The sequence below is a fragment of the Nesoenas mayeri genome, assembly GCF_963082525.1.
Source record: "Nesoenas mayeri genome assembly, chromosome: 1".
NCBI classification, from domain to species: Eukaryota; Metazoa; Chordata; class Aves; order Columbiformes; family Columbidae; genus Nesoenas; species Nesoenas mayeri.
Genome location: NC_137541.1, coordinates 188,173,158 through 188,199,074, shown reverse-complemented (window position 1 = coordinate 188,199,074; position 25,917 = coordinate 188,173,158). Strand labels below are relative to the sequence as shown.

Sequence of the window (25,917 nt, the reverse complement as noted above, 5' to 3'; positions counted from 1 at the left end):
AAGTTGGGTGGATTTAGCAAAACACAAAACAGTGGGTCTTCCTGTGTTAACTGAAACAAGCAGGTGTGGAACCAATTTATTGTGCATAATTTTTTCCAGTCTCTGTTGAAATAGCTGCGAATTTTTCAAACATCCTAGATATAGAGTAAATGAGGAGATTTGTTAGTATATTTTTTATTTTGTGTAGCGTTCACTCAAAGCAGGCATTCAAATGCAAAGTCCAGCATTTGACAGTTTATAGATTTTTGAGACTCCCTGGGAGATTGTGGGTAATGTCTAAAAGCAGCTACTAAGCTGTACTGAGGCATAAATGTTGTTTTGTCATGGGAGGACCAGAAAGTCTGTGACAGAAATGTTTTGTAAATTTAATGATCTCTTTATATTTTTATTTTCTGTATTTATTAATTTGTGTGTAGCATAAGTCATAGTTTACTGGAAACAATACATCTTTGAGAGTTCCAGTGTAAAAGTAATTGTTATCCTATAAAATGCAATATAAAGTATGATTACATTCAGATAATTCTTTAGATAAATTGTTCAGAAGAAGCATAATAGAAACAACTTAAATTTTTTTGTAATGTCTCCTGTGTGCTAGTAAAGTGTATCCACCACTGGCATCCTAGAGTCTACCATAAAATAAGCTACCCAAGCTGGCAAGGCATTATGTATTGCTATTTTGGTTAAATACAGAGATTACAAAAAAAAAAAAAAGGAAGAAAGTGTACCTGCACTGGCATGGTCATTCTTGTATGCCCAATTTGTAAGTCTAAGTATAGCAGACATTGACAACCTACACATTGACAATTCAGACATATGATTGTGACAGCTGTACACTCCAGTCACATACCAGTACTCATCCTTTCTCTGGAAATAGGGTCTAGTGAATATGTACAAGTTCGTACCTGTATCTATAGAAGTAGATGATCTACATTTTTGTAATCACTGCCCAGTTTGATACCTTGTATAGGACTTTATTTTAAGAAAATTCTCAACATTCAGAATCTAGAAGTAGCACCCTTAGTGTGTTTAGTGTGCAACTGAAAGCTGCAGCATTGGGTGTTGCAGATCTTTTTCCTCTAATGCATTACTCTAGACTGAATCTAGTCTTCTATATTTTACCGACCAGGGGCAGTATGTACTATGGGTAATTTAGAACTTGGTGCATGGTATTAGCTTATTGCAGCCTGTCAAATTGAATATACAAGAGCTGAAGTTTTCTGCTTTTGTCTGCCTTGACACAGTAGTTTGGTTCTTTCTCCCTTATCCAGTGATGCAAGTTTTAGGAAATGTGTAGATATTCAGTATCTTAGAAGCTTATACTCCTCTTCTAGATTTGAATGAAATGCAGTTCAGAAGTTATTATGGAGAGACAGGCAGATGGACCTGTGAGCAGACAACTGAATAAAACCTTCTTTTTTTTTTTTCAGAAACTAGGCTAAAAATAGAAATCTCAAGGCTTACGGGGATACAGGGAAGGAAAATGGGTAGCTGACAATGGAGGAGGTGCACAAATTGTGGAATAAATATCTTCTACCTATGTGCTAGAAATATATGGCACTTCAATCTATCACTCACCTTAATGAACTTATCTCAATATATCCTTTTGAAACAGGGAAATGGTATTCCTCTTTTATTCCTGCTGGACAAGCCAGGCACCAGGAGGTCTGCAGTTTCCTTTACTTCTAGTCTTTTAAACAGATTCAGAAGAAAATAATACATAAAATATATTATTCTGAATTATTACAGTGCTGTAGTACTGGTAAAATAAAATATGGATCTTAATTTTAGTAATTTCTCAAATAAGGGTAATAGTGTCTACTTGACTTCATTAAAGAAAATAAAAAAGCCTTTGAGAGAATCTGAAATTAATCACAGTAATAACATTGCCCTATGTCTTAACGTTTAATGAGGCTCTTAAAAAATCATTCTTTAAATGTATTTCCTAGGAGAATCTCTCTGGCCACTCCCCGACAGCTTTATAAATCCTCCAACATGACTCAGCGCTGGCAGAGACGGGAGATATCTAACTTTGAATACTTGATGTTCCTCAACACTATAGCAGGTAAGGCCTCTGACTCTTTAATCCTTCATAATATGTTTATGTTTGTCAAAGTCTTAAGCACCGTGACTTGATGGAATACATTTATCCCTCTAGAATTCAACAGCAGCTTTATGATAGATTCTGAAACACACACATATTAAATTTTATCTGAAAATGCACAACCTATCACTGGGAGTTTAGATTCATGTATTGTTGTGGAGGCTGTTACTTGCTCCCCTCCTGCCATTTCCTCTGCTGACAGCTTTGTCTGAAGCTTTATTAGAGTCAACAAACCATTGCCAGAGAGTGTCTGGAAATAATAATGGGAAAATGTAATTTCGCTACTTCATCATTCTCAGCAACAGCAACTAGACAGCAGAATAACAACAGTATTCTGCCTAGTACAGATGTCACCTGGATTGTGGTATGATTAGATTACAGCATCTTTTCTCGTTTAGTTCTTTGAGCTGAAATATAATATCAGATTAGGTATTTAAAATGAGAAATAACTGCCATAGACATCCATTCATTATTGACAAAAGAAGAGCTTTTCTGGCAATTGACATTAATTAAACATTCACGATGGCATTATTCCTTTCACCTTTCCCTATTCTATGTGTTAACTCCTCTGGTAATTTTAAATATAAAGAGCAGCAGTTTTTTACAGTATGTACACAGATTTCCAGGAGGTTGTCTACTATTACGATTCCTGCCTGTAGCACACATGCTGCTTATGAACCTGCCTGTGGAGAGCCTTTCTCAGACATTTCACTCCAGTGAGCTTTAATTTGAAACCCAAATTAAATTCCACCAGGCATCACTTCATACCCCAGTGTTACAACTCTCGTTGTTACTTCATCCCGACTTTTATGCGTGGGGTTATCCTCGGGCCAGACAAAGGACAAATGTAAGTATGAAACCCAAAGCTAGCACCCACTAATGCTGACCAGTCTGAGGACGGTCACTGCGTTCTTCCCAGTAGGCCAGTGGCAGAAATCAGGAGCTGTCAAACTTGCTTTGAACCTTTAGGCTTTTGCCTCTGTGCTTATATGGTAGTCATCTTCCCTGCATCCGGTCTTATGGACATTAATAAATGTGTCATCAAATTATCCCAGTGTGATACAGAAGTGCTACCACTGAACAGCTGGAAATCTGAGGGCATGTTTACCTTGTGCAGTGGAGCACAAAGCAGAGTTCCTGAAGCTACTGGAGACCTAGGCTGGAAAGCCCATATGGTGCAGTCCCATGCAGGCTCACCAGCTTGGTTCCTGAGCATTATAGCCGCAGTCCCGCAGATCTCTGCCAAAGCAAGGAGCCCCGCTGAGCGTTTATTGCCTCTGGCGCTGCGCCACGAGCATGCTGCTACCCTGCTCTGGACACTGGCCTGCCTCCAGCCGCTGCGCTGCTCTCACACGTCCGCTGCCCTTCTGGTGATGAAGAAATGCAAGCAGAACCTCACAGGCTCCCTGACTGCCTCACCTGAACTTGGAAAGGTTTACTGGAGAGCTAGGAAGTTAGCCTAGGTCCCCTCAGTCCTTGTCCAATACATTATCGACTGAACTGTCCTTCACTTGTAGTTTCCTCTTTATGTATTCATTTCTTCTGCAAGCAGTGTGTCTAAACTCTTTAAATGAGACTAGACAAGAGCAGAGCTAGTTTTTGATAGATTACTTTCAATTTTTAATCAGTTTAAAACTCCAAGGTCACTTATTTTTAGGTACATCACCAAAACATCCAGACCTGGAAGACATCATTATATCTGAAGTCAATTAGGAATTGCAGTGACACTTACACTAAGGTGTCCATCAGTAAACAAGCTTCAGCCTGAAGACATTCCTTCAGAGTATCTCAGAGGTCTCAGGAAAAACATTATTTGACCTGTTGTTTGATATTAGTGCTGCTAGGCAGCCTTTATAGCCAAACACGGGGATGGTCACATGAAGCAAGTGTCATCTAGCGTCATTCACCTGCCTTACAACAGGGTGGCCTGATATTTGCATTCCAGGTACCACTTTCTGTGCCCAAGATTTTTTTTTTTTTTTCTTCTATATCTATGAGCTTGTATTATATTTGGAAAAGCTTACAGCACCTTGGTCAATACCTTAGCAGTATCTCTTTCTGACTCAAAGCGCTTAATTTCTGGGAGATCTTTTGGTATCAGTCTTACTGGTAAATCTCATTTGTTCATGTAATCTCATTGTTGTTAATTGTATAAGCTCACTTGCTCATTTTCATAGCATTACCTACTATCTTATGAAGTCTTTCAACAATGCATGATCAAATTCAAATTCAAATGTAGGTAAAGACCTGATTCCCCATAAGAGAGAGAGAGAAATTGGAGTCTCTAGGAGAAATTCAGCCTAATTCTTTGTCTCCATCTTGTATTGACAGGCTTATTTTGTAAAGTCATTCTTTTTAATGATGCTTTGAGGTCACATGGATCAACAAATACATGTTTTCTTAAGGACAGCTAATATTCTGATTTTTAAAAATTTTAGAAGTGACCAGTATTGGTGAAATAAAGGTCAATACCCAGGCATACTCTTCTGCTAAGATGTGAGCAAAGTGTTGACTAATATTTGAAGGTCTTTTCCTTGTCACAAAGAATGTCCCTTACTCTGATTTTTATTTCCAAACCATCTGCATTACTTGGCTTTTGCTAATTGGTCCTTAACAATCTATGTATTTTCTGTTTTTTCATTTTCCAAGAAGGATAACAGTGATCATGTTAGGCTGGAAAGAAAGTATTACTGTATGATCTCATAAAAGTTTTTGGAGGGATATCTAAAAGCAGCTGAGATTCTTGGGTTCTTTCCCAATCAGCAAGAGTGCTGTCACATCTGATAATGTTCCAGCAGGATTAGTGAAATAAAGAGTCCTGCTGCAAATGGTCTCCAATTCAAAGAGCTTGCAAGAAAGCATGATTGCATTGCTGTATTATGTGCTTTCTTTTTTTTTTTTTAGATTTTGAAGATTCATGGTCTCTGTGAACATAGATAAATAGATTAAAGTCGCTAATGTCATTATAAAATCTGCACTCACTGATGCAGAGTCATGGAAACTGATCATGGTTTTTTTGAAAATTAAAATAAAATTTACCCTCAATAGCTGAACTCCCTGCCAATGGCACATACACACAAAACCTTTTCTGAAAAGAGCGTAAGAGAATTAAAACTGACTCTAACCCGACAGCCAATTCTACACATGACAATAATCTTTTTATTCCAGTTTGGAACAAACCCTAAAATTTTCCAACTTCTTGACAGAAGCAAAAGTCCCCCAAAGCTATTTTTTGGAAGATCAACCTGGTTTTATAGTTCTAATGAAATCTGCACTTCAGCTAGAAAGCTAACTTCAAAAACTCATTAAGAACTTGGGGGTATTGCAAAGAAAATCATTATAAAGTTCCTGGCAAGCCAGAAACACACCCGCAATGGAGTGGACGTGAGTTTCAAGTCCAGTGGCAGTACATAAAGCTTTAAATACATAAATATATGTATTAGAAGCCTAAAAGTTTTCATATCCCCAAGCTCTTTCCTGGCTCCACCATTGCACAGCACTGAACTGCCAGGGACTGAGATCTGGGAAACTGCGGGGTGGAGAACTCTGAGGCAGCCTAAATGACACCACTGCTTTTACAGCTGTGCCTGTACATTCGTAAGTCTTCTGCTGAAAGGCATTTCTCCAAAATATTTCTTTTACAACAACTATGTGTTTTCTGATGAAGCACTAAAAAAAAAATATAATACCTCTACCAGAAATACAGTACTGGAAGCAAAGTACCTCTACTATATGTTGCCTTTGTTTTGATAACACTGAACTGATAACAGTCCAGATACATCTGTGTTAAATAGAAGCAAATTCTTGTATGCACCATAGACAGAACCCCCATCATTCAGAAGAAAATACAGGATTTTCTATTTTGTATACAGAGTTAGAGTATTGAATATACTCATGATCTCCTTTGTCTTCTTTGGAAATACATTTTCCAAATATATTTTTAATTATACGCTTTATAATGAGAACCCATAAGAAATATTTCCTCAGAGATACAACTTCTTTACCAGTAACTGTTTGTGTAGGCAGTGATGACCTAGTTTGACTGTAACTGCTTGTTCAAGCACCAACGTATTTTCTAACAATATAAGTGTTTTTAACCATTAAGAAATAAGTGCATGATTTTTTGATTTTTAAATTTTTTAAATTAATGTTGCCATTTAGCTCCTATTGGCTTCTTCAGCGTATCTGGGCCGTAGCTTAGTCATTCAAGAAACGTGGAGATTTGGCACTTAAGAAATGTGTTTTATCTGCTGGTAAGCAAGTGGTACATAGGTTCCTTTGTTGTTTTTCTTCTCTTTTGAATAAATAGAGGTCCACTAACGAAGTGGAGTTTTTGCCAGTTCTTTGTAGATTCCTTTCTTCTTACAATGGTGCTTAATTAGTATCTAGCCCTTTACAAAACAGTAAGAAATCACTCACGTTTTCTTGTGATCCTTTTCTGAAATTATTCAAGAAACAGCAGCCTTGGAAGAGAGACATTTGGAAGTGAGGCTTCTGACACCAAATCATTTCTTTCATTTGTGACATGCCACCAGTTCCTTTTCCACAAGAAGTCCTTTGCCTGCTTGTTAATGCTCTTAATTACACAGACTCGTTGGTCTCTGTAGAACAGAACCACTGAAACAAATATACGAACCTGTCCTTAAATCTCTCCCTGCCTTGCCAATATGTCTGTCCTGACAAGCGTGGCCCCTGGCTATTCTGTAAGTTCTTAATCAATGTTTGAAGTACTGAAGTGTCCCCTTGGAAAAAATCTATCTTTCTATGACTCCTTTTAAAAAAATCTTTATATCACCCTGTTACCACCTCTGAAACATTGCCTGGCTTCGTTTTTAGTTCAACTGTTTCTGTTATGATCTTTACTCTGGACTTAATAACTGTCTACTTCAGCTATTGTAGTTCTCTCTTTTGAGATAATTTCTTTTCCAAGGATATATGGTTACCGTCACTTGCGCTGGCCTGATGACTTATTGCAATTTCAATTCAAAATCGCTCTCTATTTTCAAAACTCTCTAAAGTCTTGTTTCAACCTGTTTCTCTGGCCCTCTAGCCAACTATTTTCTCACCTCCCTTTTCTGTTTCCAAGGGCTTCACCTCTTTCTTGCCCTCATTTCTGACTCAGGCATATTTCATCATGTTTACAGCTCTGGGTTTTTCTCTCAAAGGTAAACACTGCACTCTGCTACTTATCAATCAGTCTCAGTGTTGTACTCTGTGTGCTCCTGGTTTTTGTCCTAGTTGTGTAGACATAAGCCTTCCTGGCCACCTTCCCCCTCCTCCTACCTATTCCCTTCTCAGGAATCCTTTAGCTTTGAAGGCTTGAAAGCAGCTATAATTATCCTAATTGTCCTTTCTTCGGACACAGAGGAAAAGGCCATATTGCTTGTGATCAGCATGTATGTCAGCTGAACCCTCTGGGTGATATGGGGAACAGTAATTTTTAATAATCTCAGTTGCAAGATTGTTGAAAAAGGTACTTAAAAATAATCCCACCACAGCAAAAGGAATTGGGAGGAGTGGGAACAAGTAGTTTTGTAATGTGGTTGCAGTGCCCACTATTTTAGTTAGAAGTCTAGTTTTCAAATCTATTTCTCAGTATTTAACTAATTTATGTTTTTGGTTTTGTTTTTTTTTTTCAAATTGCAGTATATTAAATATGTGTTTGCATTTGTATTTCATGGAACTTTAATTCTTTTTAATCCTACCTGCCACAGCTTTTAAAAGAAATGGAAAATAATTATATCCATAATTTTTGTAAGTCATTTCTTGTAGTGGAAAGGGATTATTTTTAAAGGTTTGTGGAAAAAATATGACATCTTCAGTCAGGTAATAAATTCAGACGAACTTATTCCCCCACCTTCTTTTTTTTTGCCTGTTTAGCATTTTCCACTTTTTTAGTCTGTGATGTACAAGCCCTCACTGGTTAATTATGTATATATTTAGCTACTGCATGTGTTGGGCTTATTATTGTCATCTAATTAGATGTAACTCGAACTACTTGCTTCTAGAAAAATCATTAAAAATTCTTTCCTAATGACCTAGAGATGACAAAATGTCTGCAAAGTGTGAAGAAGCAGACAAGCACAGGAACATCGCTCTTAAAGAGTGTTAATCCAGATGCTGCAATCATCTAATTAAACAATATTTTGCTGTCATTAACATTTTCACCAAGGAATTGCAGTTATAATTTCTTTGTCAGCTGTCTCTAGCTCACTTTACCTTCAAAACTAAAGTGCCATATAAAAACATTAAATTGGATGGTTTAATTAAAAAGATTTTTTTTTAATGAAGAAACATATCCAGTATTTCTGAGATCTCATTTGCTATGCCTCAGTTTTATTGTTCAAGTAGATTAGTGTCATAGGCCTGCAATATTTAATATTCAACCTTTAATATTAATCTCTGTAAGCCTACTTGGGGGAAAATATGAAGCTTCTGAAAAGGTATAGGGACAACCAATAGCAGTACAGGTTTATGTTTCATATTTATTTAGCTAAAGAAAGAACCAAATCTTGCTGGAAGTACCAGATAATTGATGAGATGGCTATATATATTCATCTGCTGCCTTTACTCTGAAAATAATCATTGCAAAGCCAAAACTGATCAAGAAAGCATTCCTAATAAAGTTAAAGCACTAATATTTATGCATGTTTAGAATTAGGGATTTGTAATCCCATTATAGGCCTAGATCACTGTCCTCCACTCAGATAAGCACAGATGTGTGGTCTTATCTCATTGTGTAGGTTTGGTCTCCTTTCACAATTTGAATTATGGTTCATCATCTTGAGTAATTTTTATTTGTTTATATTAAAAAGAAAATTATTGATTTCAGAAAAATAAATAATTAACTTTTTTACCAAACAAATTATTAGCTATTCTTTGTAGCTAATCTCTTCATAAATAAAACATGTTTTATAAATATCAAAGTAGGAAAGAGTTAAATATTTTGTTTATTTTTTCACAAGGCTATGGCTATATTTACTAAATACATAATCATTAAGACTCCATTGTTTTTAACTTACTCTACCTAAAATGAGAGATAAGCTGCTTCAAATAGTTTCTCATTGTGGGTTAAAAATATTCACACAAGAGTTAATGCAGTGTCCTGACAGGGACCTATTTCCAAATGATAATTTGTTCATGTGTCCACATTATAAGTAACCTATCAAAACCACACAGCAAAGGAGACCTTGTGTGCAGCAGCTAGACTTGGGATTGCTTTTTTCTTGCTCTATTCACATAGTTATTGATTTTCCCATCTGGGATAGGAGCAAAACATCAAAATCTTGTTGACTAAATGTTGACATGGAAATAAAATTAATGAAGTGAACATACAAATTAAGTAGAATCTCGATATGGGAATTTTCAAGTTTGAAATACGAAGTAATTTTTGAAAACCCTAAATATCCTTTCAAAATTTTGCAAAAGCATGTTCTTACCTTTCCAAATGTTTCTATAAAGTGTTTTCAATTGAAGGTCTTTATTACTGTGGATTCTTTTCCATAAAACTTTTGATTCTGAAGAATCCTCACTTTTGCTTATGCTTTGTAATAGACTGCAGTCACTTTGCTCATTCTCTTCCTGAATCACAAACTTCTTTTAGCCTGCTTTCTACACAGGCATGAATGTCTTTCTTTGATTGAAGCTTTTGAACATTTTCCTGTAAACTTAATTGAGGATTCTAATGGTGAGAAAAATTTATTGTATAAAGGTAAAGTTTTATAAAGGCCATATTTTATAGAACCTTAAATTTTACAATCTTAAGAACCTTTGCTAATCATATGTAAGTAATTCCTTACCAAAAAGGAAAATAGTACTCTGATTTGACCGATTTAGAAAATAAGGCAGAGTGTCTTACTTCAAGACATAGAGAACCCCCCTCAAGAAATTAGTATTAGAATTAGAATTGGTATTCTGCCAGAGAGTACCTTTTCTTTCCTTCCCTCATACAGATAAATTCTAATGTATTTCTTGATTCAAATATTTGGTAAATTCTTGTTCCATCCAATAATGGTTTGACATTAATTCATCATTAATATTAAAGAAGAATTTTTGTTTCTACCCATCTTTATTTGAGTGTGGCACACAGTGCTGGTATTGCTTTTTTAAGAAAGTTGTATTTGTACCTAAATTATTTTTCTATATTCTTGTGTGCATGTGTTTGTTCAAAATGTAAAAATGAGGACACACAGTTATTAACAATGTCCGCTTTTCCTGTTTTCAGTGAAACTACGTACAAAATAGAAATATGCTTCTTGTTCATCAACTTCTATTGAAAAAACAAGGTGTTTGTAGAGCAGTGAAAGTTTCACATTTCGTTAAAGCAGAGCTGATTTTTTTTGGAGAATTGCAAATGTTACTCAGAACAAGGAAGCCTGTGTTTCCCTGTGCTGAGTTTTGTACCCCAGGAATCTGTCCAGAATCTGGAAGGAAGCAGTTAGTGAGACAGGGCTGTAAATCTGCCTCAGGACTGGGAATGGTTAACCTGGGTTATTTCAGTCTGCTAATTATATTATATAAATACACGCACACATGTATTTATGACCTGATTTGGTTTTTTAAGACGTATGTTGCATTTTGTGTGGCTCTCTGTAAATCAATATGGTGGATGGTTCTTTACTGAGCAACTTCATTTGCCTTATCACTGAAATGTTAGATACTGCTCAATACCAGATGACACAGAAATAAGAGCCTTTGCCATGCACACTTTTCCTGGTGATCAATTCATAATTTTCAATCCACTTCACTTGCAGATTGTTCTTTTGAAACTCTACCTTAAGATGGTTTTTGCATATTTGAGCTGCTGGAGTAGTAGCAATGTTTCTTTCATTATGTTTGGAGAAAGTCGTGTGGGACAATGAGCTCTGCCTTTGAGGAGGGAAGAAATGTGTTCTAATTTCTAAAGTGGTTACAAAATAGTGTTAAAGCAAACATGAATTCCTCCACTTTGCTTCCACTATTGCAGTGACATTTCAGCACTTCCTCAGTGAAGAAGAGCCATGGGGAACAATGGATTAATATGGTCTCTATGCAGGACAGACCTAGATTTGCAAACCTCAAATTTAGCCCCTTGCTGTTGGACTCTCATATAATCTTTGCCAGATAATGATACTGCATACAGTTGCTAGGAAAATAATACTGTAGTGGCTTTAAATTTCAACATTCATGCCATGAAAATAGCTTCATGGAAATAAAAAAGAAAGTGTTCATTGGCATATAATGGGTTTTAGTTTGAAAAATACTGTGCTCTTTATATTATGCTGATTTCTATATTGACTTCTGATTCAAGATAAGTACATCTAAATGGCTACTTTTGTCGGGAAGATTTATACCTGATTTTGTCAAGTGGTGCGAACTGGGAACATGTAATGCAACAAAAGTAACCACTAGATTGTTTTTCAGCTGGAAAGGTGAACAGTATTTCCTAATTCTTAAAACATTTTTTTTTTTCTTAATAGGACGAACGTACAATGATCTGAACCAATACCCTGTATTTCCATGGGTTTTAACAAACTATGAATCTGAAGAGTTAGACCTGACCCTTCCAGGCAACTTCAGAGATCTTTCAAAGGTATGCTTCAATTCTACTAAAGACAGCCAGCCCTCTTGGGAAAAGATTTTGTTTTATATTCATAGTCTGGTTAATTTAGGTCTTAAAGTTAGAAAAGTCTGAAATAGCATTTTCTATTTTAGAATCAGTTCATACTGAATCTCTACCCTATGCTGCTTCTGTGTCCATGACTGGTCTGGTTCCAAATCTGCAACTCCTCCGTACCTTCTGACTTACAGATCATGAGTGCATCAGAGCACTTGACCTGATTAGTTATCTCTTTTAGTTTATAAAAGCTGATCCTTTGGAAATAAAAAGCTTGGGCTAATTTTCCACTTTGATTTGCAGTGCCTAGACAAGTAGTATAATTGCGCCACCTCCTTTTGGTTTAATAATTATTTAGTAAACAAGTATTTTTGTATTTTAGACCCTACAGTGTCTGTTCCCTATTATTTGTGGTTTTTGCCCTCCAACTTTTGTTGGGCAGTTAGTGCATTATACTAATACAGTTCGTAGTGTTTGTTTCTCTAACAGCACCAGACTGCCATCTATACCCAGCTCTGGTACTCCAGTTGTGCCAACAAACTGGGAAGAAGATGTTTTCCTGGCCAAGCATAGAAGATGTTTTGCTCGCCAACATCTGGAGGGGCTCTATTTTAGGCCAACTGGAATAAAGATAGGAAGCAGGGTTTGAAACTGATTTGTGGGAATTACCTTTCCTGGTTCCTACCAACCAAAATAGTATATGTGTTTTATTACCAGTGAAGGCAAAAAGCCTTGCAACATCCCCAGCATGAGGTTTCTGTTGTATGGCCATGACAGCTTCCTTGCATCCTTGCCAGTTCCTCACTCAGGAGACAGAAGTTGCTCATACAAGTTGAATGAGACTGAAAACCACAGGAGACTGTCACTCGCTGACTTTAGCAATGATACTGGAGAGGAGAAAATGACCCCCAAGGCCTGCGCACCCCTGCTTTCCCTCCTGCTGCTGCACAGGGATGAGTTTCTGGGGCTTCTGCCTTTAAGGCTGCTTTTCTTTCCTCCTCTTCCTGCAAAAACACATCGTGAGCAGCAATGGAGACATTCCACCCTGGGTATCTCACAGTCTCATATCGCTGTTGGAAAGAGTGTGCTTGCAGTACCTCCAGTTGTATTGTAACCATTCCTAGCCACCTATTTTTGTGAGGCTTCAAAAATAAGTTGAGTTGGACTTGATTGCATAATAGTAGAGCTACCCAAATTGTCACTCCCCCCATGCCTCTTCTTGTCTTAGATAGATAAATGAATAAGTAAATAAAAACAGAAATTAAACTTCATTCACAGTATGCCTCAGGTGTAAACAGATTGGTTAAGACACTACTGTTGTGTAGAACTTCTGACCTTTCACAATACTGTAGATATGTTTCACAGGTGTCTTTTTCACTTACATAAACACCATTGTAATTGTCACCAGGAACAACGGAAGAAAATTCACAGAGATGAGTTAAATAAAGATGAGTAGACATCTTGCACTGGCTTGTTCCCTAGCACATATGAAAATATTTCTGGTTTTTAGTTGTTTATAGTGATAAACCTTTCATTAAGACCCTTACACTTTTCAAAATCTCTTAGATTCGCTTCTTTCTAGTATTAATAGCAGTGCATGTGGTGAAGTGCAGCAAGATTAGACAGCATCTCATGAGTCCTTCATTAGGTATTTAGTTTTGGTTGAATCCAAATTTTTTATGGCAGCCTATTAAAGTATGTAATTGCTACAGGAAGTGGTGTGATAGGTGAATAGATAGGTTTTCCTCATGAGTTAGTAACAACTCATTATGGAATTAGTGCTTGTATAGCTTATTAAGTGTCACTGCATGCCTAGTAGCGCTCTCCCTTGAAAGGAAATGTAGAATCAAGTGTCTGGTTATTTATGTTTCTTCAAGAATCTGTGCAATGTGCACATCAGTATTTTGCCCGAGGACATTTTCTTACCCAATTCGATAACTGCATTCTCCTGTTTAAAAGCTACCAGTGGTTTCCTCTGGAAAAGCTAGATTTTTGACCACTGAAAAAACCCTACACACAACTAATTAAGGAAAATAGTCTTTCTTTTTTTGTGAGATCTGGGCTGCATTTATCCCATGGATGTGTGAGAAAACACATGTGCAATCTGTAAAGTGTTGTGGGATCCCTCAGGATAAAAGGGGTGTAATTCTCATTTTTTTCCAGTGTTTATTGTAATAACATCTGATAGGTTTCATTTCACAATGATTTTAAGAGGAAAAATAGATTAATGACTTTTTTGTAAAAGTCAGTGGCGAGTTAATATGAAATGCCTTACTTTGCGCACTTTGGCTGTTATGCATTACTTGCAATCTGTTTCAATTTATGCATTAACAGCAAAAATCTTCAAAATCAGAATGTATCTGAAGCATTTCCTTGGCAATTCTGCTTCCATTTTTGATGTTATCCTGTATCTGTAAGTAAGCCCCTTCTTTTCTTGTTAGGGAGGTGAATCCTGAGTAGCCTAATGCTTAAAAGGGGGAGTTGGTGATTTATTGTTCCCATTATTGAACTGGAGTGTGCCATGAAACCTCAGCCAGACCTCTGGGGCAGGCACACGGAGTCTCCTTTCCATGAGGAGCTACTTCCTTCTGTCAGATTTTGCCTTGCAATGGAGAAATGTTCCTGCCAATTTGATGACAAATCAGAACCTCCAACTAAGCTGTTGATGGATAAAATCTCCTTAGTCAGTTCCTGACCTTCTGTCTTCCCACAAATTTGCCCTTCTTAAGTTTCACAAAGCCTACGTCCTTAATATTCACAGATTAATACCGGTCAAACAATCTTTTGAAACTATTTAAAATTCTATATACTGTTGCATATGTGGTAAAAGCCCACAAAAGCAAAGAAATTAAAAGTAAAAACACCTATCATGATTTGTTTCCTTGATATAAAACAAGTTTGGTAGTTAAATGTTGATACTACATCTAACCTCTTTTAAAGTAATTACTTTGTGTGTTATTGTGCAAAGTTCATGTGAATCTCCACTGTCAGATTTATAATCTTTTATTCCTAGGCTTTCTGTATAAAATATGATACACCACCTTTGTGATATCACAACTCCTAATTGAACATACACTGCAGATGTAATTCATATGTTTTATGGAAATGAAATTAGATGTGTTTGGCTTGCTTATAATGTCAGTGATAGAGTAAAACATATGCCTTTTGCATTTAGCTCAAACTTAAATATTTACATTTCTGCAGAGCCATCTTGAAGATGTAACTTGTCCTTTCCTTCTATTCCGTTTTATTCTATTTTCTTGTAGCACTGTTTATTGTGGTACTTTTACAACCAAATGTTGCTTATTCTTGCAGAACAATTATATTTAAAAATTAGTTTGGAAATTCCTCTGCTCTTTGTTTGAAGTATTTGGAAATTCCCCTATCAAGGCTTTTTTTTTCCCTTTTACATATATAATAGCTTGAGATTTAAAACCGGGGCCCATGGGCATGGAAGGTGCCGTAGCAGTAGGATATATTGGACCTCTCATTTGATTAGACAGTGTAGGCTCAAGTTTTATTCATTACACATACAAGGTTAAAGGTTATATTTATTGTTTGACAGGATGAAAACCTAATGAAAGAGGCTGTCATAGATACATAGATTATCTTTTCACTATGAAACCACCAGGTGATCTGCTTATTTTCTTCTTTATAGAGATTTCATTTGGAAGCATACCTATGGTATTAAACATTAGTACAGGAAAGGTGTAGGCAGCTTCTTATGGTACATTGAGTTTTTTTGGGTTTCAACACACTTAAAATGTGACAGGGTTTGTTTGTGCAAAATTGCATGACTTCTACTCCTAAGTTATATTGAATGCATGGGTTTGACATACTGCATTGTCCCTGCTCATTAAAGTGTAAATGAGAATTTCTCCTCATTTACTTCCAGTCATACATCCTGTTAAATAAAATTATTTCTTCACCAGGCAAAGTACTACTACTATTGACATGTGTATGAGACATCACACGCCCATTCATTGAGTGGAAAAAATTATATTTTGTTAATATAGAAGGTGTTTGACTGACGGATGGTGATAAGCATAACCACTTTTCCTTATTACTGTGCCATTTCAAGAAAAGGAAGTGATAAAGCCCCAAGGCTTCTAAATGTAATAATGCAAATGAATGCATCGAAGTGTGAATATTTCAAGGCAAACCACACTTAATACTTCCAAAAATGTGTATGCTGTGGAATGGAGTTTATGGGCTTAGCGAGAGCCACACTTACTGGAAAAACGAAATCAGTTTCTGTAACTTAGAATTCTCTCTTTACCACAAGCAACTCTACCATCAGAAGAAAAATTAGTTTGTTTCTTAGTTGGTTTAAGCCACATAATTAAACATTTTATTTTCTTAAATAAAAAGTACATTTACCACATGACATTCTGGTACTTTGAATCTGCCAGAACTCTTATATTTGATAACTGGTATGCTGAAGAAAAGGTGTTTACAAATGTGGATAAAATTAGAATTTATTTTAAACTTTAAAGTCCCATCCTAAGATGTCCTACTTAGGTTTGTTTGTTTGGGTCTTTTTGTGGGTTTTTTTGCTTGTTTAATAAAAAAGCAAGCAGTCAGGAAAAGCTCAGTCTGAATTTAGCCACAGCCACATAAAGCCATGCTCAAGATACCTTTTGCATCCAGGGAGAATTTTGCACAGTACATCCCCCCCACACCAAAAAAAAGAGAGATATAAATAGATAAGGTAGCTGCTGCATCAATTATAGTCAAGATAAGCAGAGTATTTCAGTGGCTGGATAAATAGGATGCTATGTTCAGTTCTGCTCTCATGAGAGAATGTAGTTCTATGAAGATAGCTGGCAAAACAGTAAATATTACATGAGCTAACATAACATGTCCAGTGGATATAAACACTAGATGTATTGACAATACACTGGTTCAAAGGCCACATGTCTGAAGAGATTAGCCAGATAAAAAAGAATGACAGGAATACCAGTGTGTTTTTAATGTTAAAGTAAATACTTATTTTATTTTTAAATGGAAAAAGAAGCATAAAATAAACTCAAACAGCAGCTTTCAGTATATCAAAAGTGAAATGGCTGAATAGGCATTGTCATACAGCAAGTTGTTTTGCTCCGTTGGATTAAAGAATATGATATAAAGCAACTTTATGAAAAGTTAATATTATTCAATATGAGACCTTACAGAGAACTTTTTAAAATAAAAAGATAAATGGTGTGTTTGGAAAAAGCATTTTGTAAAGCATTATAGAAAGAAGTCTTTATTTGATGTGCAGTACAATTTGTTTGACTTAAATTCTGTTTTTCTAGTAGTCTTATAGTTAAGGTCCTGGACTGAGATATAGTACATGGATTGAGCTTTGCCTTTGTATTGTCTGTGCAAGTCATTTTAACTAGTTTGCACAGCAGCAGAACCTCACTGAAATGGAAATAAAATTATTTTCTTCCATTACATGAAGATACAGGGATAGATCCATAAATAAAATTTGTCTTTGTTTTTATAGCCATAGTATCAGATTAAAACTGTAGTAGTTGACTTTCTGAACTGAGAATGGCACTGTAACACTGTGCAAAAGTGACCAAAACTCTATATACCCTACACATTACACAAGAAATGTGAGAGACTACCATTAGTGCAGAGCTTGTCATTGAGCAGGACACATAAGAGAAAAACTTGGTTAGCTGCTCATTTGTACAGCTGAGATTTAAAGTACTTACAGAAAATGCATGTCTTTGCTGAAGGATGGGCTCTGACTGTTTCTTTGGGTAACAGCATTTTGCCACGTGGACATTAAAAAAACACTATGTAAGCCAGTGGCAGACCTCTTTGAATTTACTCTGTGCTATTTTATTGATAGAAGTTTTCACTTTCAGAAAGTGCTTGGTCATTTGGTACACACAAACTGATCTGTTTGCAGTTAATCAGCAAGTTTTTTAATTGCACAACAAAAAACTGAGAGATTTGAGCACTTTCCCTTAGCATTTTCGATGTGTATGGTTTCCTACATCAGGGGAGATATAAATCCTTTCTGTTAATGTGGAGAGAAGTGGCTCACATAGCGGTCTCCATTACTGCACAGAAAATAATAGGAATTAGGTATTCTTTGTATTTCTTCAACCAGTGGCCAGAGGAGGCTGACATGATGCTGAAGCAGAAGCTGCAGAGGTGTGTGAGCAGGGGAAGCTCCCAGCTTTCATCCCACACAGTGCTGCATTGTCACAGCTGCATTGCTGCTGAGAGTCCAGTTGGCACCTTGGCATAAACAATGCCACATTCACACACCAGCCCCTCCAGAGCTAGCTCAGGGATTTCCAGCACACCTGGAATACATAAGGAAGGTATACTCATACCCATGTGGTTTACCTGGGTGCACTAGAAATCTTTCTGGAATGTCAGAAATGAACCTGTCTCTCCTGAATGTCAGGCTGCCATCCAGGTCACTAGTTCATCCAAGCCAGAATCTGTCATGAGAAGTCCAGGTGAGACTTTCCAGCTGAAGACCAGCTCTGCCTCATGTCCTCCTTTCTTTCTTGTTTTCCTTCTCTCTGGCACAAGGAAGGGTAATTCCCAGAAAAGGTTCTTCCCAGAGATTTTCACATGGAAATTTCCATACCATGGAAGAAGAGAGATGACTCTTCTGGTATTTCACTTAAAAAGTCAATTTTATTCAGCAAATTTCAGCATTTTTCTTCAAATGAACCCTAAAGTAATTGAAAGAAAAACGGATTTGAATTCTGAAAAGAATATTGATGAGGATGAAAGTAATCTTCAGAATACAGCTTTTCAGGTTTATCATTGAATAAATTGAACGTGTGTCTTCTGAAAGTAGATTATTTTAGCTACTTGTGTGGGCATTTTTACATGAAAAAGGGAATGCACCATTTTACAACCTTATATATTTTATCTTTTAAATTGAAATGACGTTTCTCCCTCAAGAACCTAGAAAACATGATAGTGCATTTACATTAGTGTTTTCTCTGACTTTCGAAAATTATTGTCAAGTTCTTAAGAGAAAGTACCTTTTTCATTAAAGATAACAAGGTATCTACTTTTTCTAAAGGGTTATTTCAAGCTACGGGTTAAACCATCATTAAAATTTTACTAGTCTATAAAATAAAATACTTTTTAATTATTTTTGAGCATCAGTTGTGCTTCACCGTTCTTTTTATTGTAATCAATTTACAGTGAAGAATGAGAACACGTAGCTTATTTGATGAAAGATATCTGATCAGCTTCCCGTATATTTTGAAAGGCCTGGAGTTTTGATTTTCAATCGTGCATTAATCACCATATCCCTTCTTTACTGTGTCTTCCAACATATATGCACAATAATATTGTGACAGATGACACCTCTGTCTTTCATAGCCTCGGAATTCACTGCAGTGTAGAGTGAGATGCACCTTCACAGTGGAAGGGAGACATATTCTCAGGGTGTTTTTCCATTACAAAATATAATGTCACCGATTTGTCTGCCATTTTGTGTTTCTTTCTCAGAGGGGGTGAATGTTTGCTGTTGACAGACTGGGGTGTGAGTTACTGCCTTAACTTTTGAAATGTGCAGTTGGGAACTGGAATTTGTTCTGCCAGAGAAATGGATGTGCAGTACCTCAATGAAGGTGATATCAGCAGGTTATGTGAAGTCCCCAAAGCAACCCAGAGCCCTGATATAATTTAGAAAAGTGGACATATATCTGCACAGTTTGTCAATCTAATAGGAAAAGAGTCTTGTAATAAGTTACTCTTTCAAGGAAGTGGTTGAACAACATATAGGCTACAATAATGCCAGCGTATTTCCTGGCAGTGGCAGGATGTGTAACGAACCAAGTATAAGGAAAATGAAAATATTTATTTTTTCTTTTTTCAGTAGTTGTGAAACAAGCCTGGAAAGCATTAGGGAATGGCTCATACTTCTCTTTCAATAATGTTTTGTGAGGTCTTGCAGTGCAATCTGCATCAGATAATATTGATCCTTAGGGATTACTCATACATTTTGCTTGTATGAGAAAGCTATTAACATCTCCATGACACAGCAAAGAACTAAGCACCCAGAATGTTTAATGAAAAAAATACCAAAATCAAAATGTTTTAAAATGTAAGTGTTCATCAAACACTGCTATTTAAAAACAAGTTGTAATATGTAAAATTGGAAAACAGCATCATCTATGTCAGTCTTTTTAACAGCCATTTCAAAAAAACATAGCACTGAAGGAATAAAATATTTGTAGCTTTAAAATTGCTCGGTTAAATATGTAGTTCAGTGAAACACACTGACTTGGTATTTCTATTTTAAATGACTTTGTATTTTAACACAGTAGAAAAATTGTGCTGCAGAATGAAATATGAGAATACTTGTTAGAATTTTTAAAATGGTCAAAGTCCTTGAGTATATGTCTGTTTTCAAGTTGTAATTCCCTTATTAACATCAATACTAGGTCTTAATTTTTGGTTAATAAAATTCTAATAGTAATTTTAAATTCTAATTACAAATTTTTAATAATAAAATTATAATAAATATTTATACAAACATTCGGTATGGAAGTGTGCTCTCCTCTAATTATTAACTCTGTGTTTGGTTGATTTTACTAGAAAAGCTAAAATCTGAAGATTCTTTGCAGATAGATAGTAAATACTACTGTCTTACCTAGAAAAACAGATTTGAGATTACTTATATATTTCAACATTTTAGTTAGTTTTTGTTGTGTTTTCTTTATCCCAGTGACTTTTATATCACACAATAACAAATCCATTATGAAAAAAAATGAGCCAAAATGGGTTAAAAAGATCAAAGATCACAGAAAAGCATGTATGTCCTGTAGACATGCCAAACCCAACAGTTCTTACTACTGTCTTACATTTATTTATTTATTTATTTATTTATTTATTTATTACCTAATTTGTGTAGATTGTCTGTTAAGTATGTTCAGAATGGGCTTTGAATTTCCGAATGGTTTCCAAATTCTATTGTTTTTAAGTGGAAAACTTGTTTGTTTTGCTCAGTAAAATCTGTCTTTGTTCAGTCAGAAAGTACATCCAGTCCTGCAAGACTATGCATGTTTTTTAAGTATTTCTGCTTAGGATCACCAGACACCATCAGCAGTTCCGCGTGAAATCTTTTCATCATGAACCATGCATTACAAAGTATCCTGTGTGAGCAAAAGTCAGTTTTCATTAGCTGTGTGATTACGGTGAATGGCAGCAACAGAAATATTAGTTTGGCCTCAATGCATTTAAAATGCAGTTTTAGAAGTCTATTTCCAGAACAATGTTGCTGAATTAATTGGGAAACAGCTCATACTTCAAGAAGGTCTTGAAAGTTTGCAGATGTGGATCACTTACATTTGTCAATTAAAATAAGAAAAGTCATAAGACTTTTAGTGCACAAAGCCTTGGAAAAGAAATTCTAAGATTACAGCGATCTGAAAGGATTATACAGCACAGAATAATTTGGTTGCAGATTCTCCTATGTAGTGAACCTTAATGCAGAATTACACCTATGACATATGAGACGTGCTGCCCTTCAGCTGATAATATATTGACCTTTTATCCCTTTGCAGCCCATTGGTGCTTTGAACCCAAAGAGAGCGGTCTTCTATGCAGAACGGTATGAGACATGGGAAGATGATCAGACTCCACCTTATCATTACAACACCCACTACTCTACATCTACTTCTACTTTGGCTTGGCTTGTTCGTATTGTAAGTATTTCTGAATCCTGGTTTTCATTAATGTCTTTATCTACAGCATCTCTTCTGCTACTTTCCACTATTTAAAATTTTTTAATGAAGGTACCTTTCTATCAAAATCTCAGTCTTCCCTACCTTAAAATCTAAGAAATTCTCTAGGTATACTGTGTATACTCATTTATAGTGATTTCTTCCTACCCAGAAAATCTGAAATATATTTAGACGCATACAATGAAGAAAATCCATCTAAAAGTAAATCCATCTAACAAAAGGGCACTAGCAATACAGAAAGCTGATACTGCTCATATATTATTTTATTATTTTCAGCAAGGGACAGATAGATACAATATTAAAGAAAAACCTTTTGTAAAAAGCACATTAAACTGTGTGAGATTGAGAGGGGAATTACATAATTAGTTTTATATTAAAGCAGTATGGAGCAAAGTTTTATGCAAATGAACTATGCTACTCAATGAATTAATAACTTACGGTTTTCAGAAATGTGAAAATACAGATTCTAAGTAGAAACTCCTAATTCAGTTCTGGAAACCCCATGCTTAAATCCTGTCCTCAAAATCAGATCTAAGGAAGGGGGCCAAACATCAAAGATAGAATGAATCCTTTTACATGTTAACACAATGAATTACAGAAAAATAAGTGTTGATGAGAGACTTAAAGTTTCACAGAGAAACCTGAATTAATGAAAAATTTAGTCACTATGTAATTACCGAACATAAACTACACCCTGCCAATAAAAATGTGTCACATAAGGTGTGTTCCAATCATGTTCTGCACACAACTAGCAAAGCAGAGCCCCACAAAGCTGGAGCTTCCCTTAGACCTCCTGTTTTTCTGCTCAGAAGGGAAGAATTCCTGTGTCTATGAGTTCAGGATATACTTCTTAACCTGTGGGAAACTAAACGTTGATTACACTCCTATATGGGGTGATCACTGTACTCTTTTCAAATGTTGCTAAATTATTCATGTACTGTGAATATTTTCTATGGTTCACATGTGCTTCTTTGTTGCCTTAAAGTATATTAAAACAGTGGGTTTATTTGCATGGTTATCTATTAATTTTGGCTGTGATTCAACAAAAGATGCCCTCTTGCTAGCCGGCAAGTTCTTAGGTCTGATAGCCTGCTTACAGCCTGAATGTACAACACACCAAGGAGTATTCATTTCCTGTATTAGGCTAATGCTGTGTCGTTTTTACTACTGTTATTTATGTGATACTGTAGGTGTTCTTGCTCTCTTTCTCTTCTGCCCTAAAAGAGCAAGAGAACAAGGTCTCTGCCTTGATGACCTTGCAATATAGACCTGACAAATTATGTTCGTTAGAGCAAACAATATATTTTGAGAATAGAAAGCAGAAAAGGAGAAACAATGTTTTCCAGGGAAGAGATTGCTGACGTCAAGAAGGCGAAAACAACAAAGGGGGAATTTAAATAAGAGGTTACACATAGATAGGTATTTTAAAGATTATTTAAATAGGAGTGACCAAGAAAGAAAAGCAATCACTAGTGGGAGGAGATGACAGAAATGAGAGGGAGAAGGATGAGGGGAAAGTTTAAAGCTCAGAAAAAAGGTAAAAGAAATAACATGATGAGATCAGATAAGGCTGCATATGGAAACCCAAAATAAAGATTTGAAAATAAGTGTGTATAGAGACAGGAATAGATTATAGCTATGGAGATAATAAAGTCATGGTGATTCTCAGACAAATATTTTTGGATACAAAAGAAAGGATGAAAAATCCTAAGGGAGAAGATTATGCCAGTGAAGTTGATAGATAAGGTTTAGTGAGATTTCTAGAAGTTGAAGTGGAATTTCTTGCTTGTGAATTTTTTGAGCTAGTGTTTTGGTATGAGTGACAATAAGGAATTCAGAGATTCAGACAGAAAAGTGCTTTCTGTTTTGTTTTTTTTGTGTGTGTTTGGTTTTTTTGGGTTTTTTTGTGTTTTTTTTTTTTTTTTTCTTTTTTTAAAATGGAGAGGATTCATGGGAAGAGATGTGTTACAGCAGAGCTTTTGGTAGAACGTGATAACAAACTGAGAGTGAGAGAGAGGACTGGAAAGTAAAATCATGGCAGAAGGCTGCATGGAGCGAAGAGTAAAAGAAAAGAGAAAGAAAAAAAAAAGCAAGAAATGGTGAGAAAATAAACAAGCAAACAAACAAAAAAGCTATAACCTAAAGTCTATTGGAATGAGTTAGTCTGGACGGAAGCAGAAGAAAACAGTATGGAGTAATGGGGATTTGGGGTATCTGGTGGGGAGAAACTACATGCCTAGACCTTTGTAGTGAATGGAACAGTAGTTGCAGTAGGAAAGGAAGTTTTCAGCCATTCTGAAGTGTGTATATATAGAGTTGTGTAATTGCCACAAAACCTTAAATTTTTTTTGAATCTTGCTTTGACAGATGCAATCTGGTTCCTGTCAGTTCTCTTCAAAACATTGCTTGTAATATATTTCTGAGTCAATTTTGTGATAATCTGCTCCCTACTGCCTTATATTTCCCTCTGTTACTTTCCTTCACCTGACATGTCAGGCTACATTTATAAAAAAACCCTTATGCCTTAGCGTCAGTTTTGTCCTGTTTAATTGATTTTGATATCATCAGTCTCTGCCTCTGTTTTGTCGTTAGTACATTTTTCGCTGATGGTATGGTTTTCTCTTGAGTTCTTTGTGTACTAAGATTGTCCAGTAAAAATCCTTCTTTAAAAGTGACCTACTTAATTATGTTCTCAAAAAAGTGACAGTGGCTTAGCATATAATATGTTGAAGCTACTGATAGTTACAGCAACTATAATAATTTTATTATTAATTTTTGTTATTCTTCTGCCTTCCATTATACTTAATAGAATATGGTGTGATCCTTAACTGAAGCTGTGAGCTACTAGTGCATCTGCAAAGCTTCTGCTGGTATTTTCTGTGAGCTGGTTGTACAAATCTGGGCATGGAAAGCAGTTTCAGAATCAGTAATGATTCAGCTTCACCAGACCCTGTATCAGATTGTTTATGGTCACTTTTGAAGGTTATACAGCTGACTCTGAAACTCTCCCTCTTTCTGTACAAACCCCCTGCACACACACATACATGTGTACATGCACACACTCCTATGCGAATTGAAATTATAATTCTTAATTAACCTGTATGTGTTTATTTAAACTAATCCATTGTGCATTTTCAGACCACTGCATCATGCTAAAATTCTGAAACATCAAGAACCGATCCTCTAACTAGCTTCATAGGAAATTAACTGAGCCACAGCCTAGAAATAGATAACTACTTTACAGAGATAGATAATGTATGTGGAAGTCTACTGTATCATTCAGTCAGGTTAATAATGATGATAAAAACTGAGAGAGAACATCGTGACTCATATAATGTTGCCTTCCTCTCCTTTGAGCTGTTACTGATATCAAACCATGGTTAAACATTTTTGCACATTGCGCCTCTTTAGATCTAAACCCAAGAAATTCAACTTGTTCCTTAGGAAATCTGATCCAATATCATACACAGGTTTGCTCCCACAAACAGAATAAAAGGTATCCTGGAAAGGGATGCACTGTTCTGTTGACACAATTCCATTTTTATATTGATGGAATTAAATATCTCTTAGTTATGGATAGATGAACTCACCAGCTGGTTCAACAGTAATTTTTTTCACGTGCTTTCCATGTGGGTCAGTGAATTTTTGAGTTGCAATAGGTAAAATAGTTTAAACAAAACATGCTACATCAGAATGCCATTTATTCCAACCTGAAAAGCAGATAGAAGAAAACAGAAAAGTAGACAGAAGAAATAATTCTGTCTTGAATATGAATATCCTTGTTTTAACAATTTTAGGGGAAATAAGCTAGACATATGGTGCAATTGGATGCTCTCAGAAGTTGCTGTCAGAGATGTTGAGTTTATGTGAATCAGTTACATTGTCATTGAAACAAAGACCACTATTAGAAAGCTACATTCTTTAACATTGTGGCCAAGAAGTTTGTAGAGAATAATTTGTTTCCAATTTCTGTTACAATAACTAAATACCTGTCTAAGGTACAAGAAAGGTCAAGAAGATGGGACCAGACTCTTTTCAGTGATGCCCAATGATAGGATGGGGGCAATGGGCACAGACTGAAGCACAGGAGGTTCCTTCTGAATATGAGGAAAAACTTCTCTACCTTGAGGGTGCCAGAGCACTGGAACAGGCTGCCCAGAGAGGTTGTGGAGTCTCCTTCTTTGGAGACATTCAGGACCTGCCTGGACACACTCTTGTGTGATTTGCTCTGGGTGAACCTGCTTTAGCAGGTAGGTTGGACTAGATGATCTCCAGAGGTCTCTTCCAAGACCAATCATTCTGTGATTCTGTGAAATTCTAGATTTATTATGAGTCAAGTCTGATTGAGCATAAACCAGTTTTTAGTGCGATTCAAAGGTGGGAAGGACTTGAAATCCTCTTGTAAATCAAAGTGAACCCAAGTCTCCTAGTTGGTAGGTCTGCACGGAACAGTCACAGATATATCAGACAAAATACTCTCTTGTTCTCCCCTTACAAAT

At 36.0% G+C, this 25,917-nt stretch overlaps 1 protein-coding gene across 4 annotated transcripts in view; it reads left to right on the top strand.

The window, feature by feature from the left end:
* NBEA (neurobeachin) overlaps positions 1-25,917 on the top strand; it is a gene marked incomplete at both ends in the record, with an annotated part of 484,059 nt that overhangs the window by 388,234 nt on the left and 69,908 nt on the right. For all 4 annotated transcript variants that reach the window (XM_080363323.1, XM_080363325.1, XM_080363322.1 and 1 more), the window contains 3 exons: positions 1,947-2,062; positions 11,560-11,672; positions 21,239-21,379. In XM_080363323.1, coding sequence (XP_080219449.1) covers positions 1,947-2,062; positions 11,560-11,672; positions 21,239-21,379 — 370 coding nt within the window. The remainder of the gene's footprint in view (positions 1-1,946; positions 2,063-11,559; positions 11,673-21,238; positions 21,380-25,917) is intronic.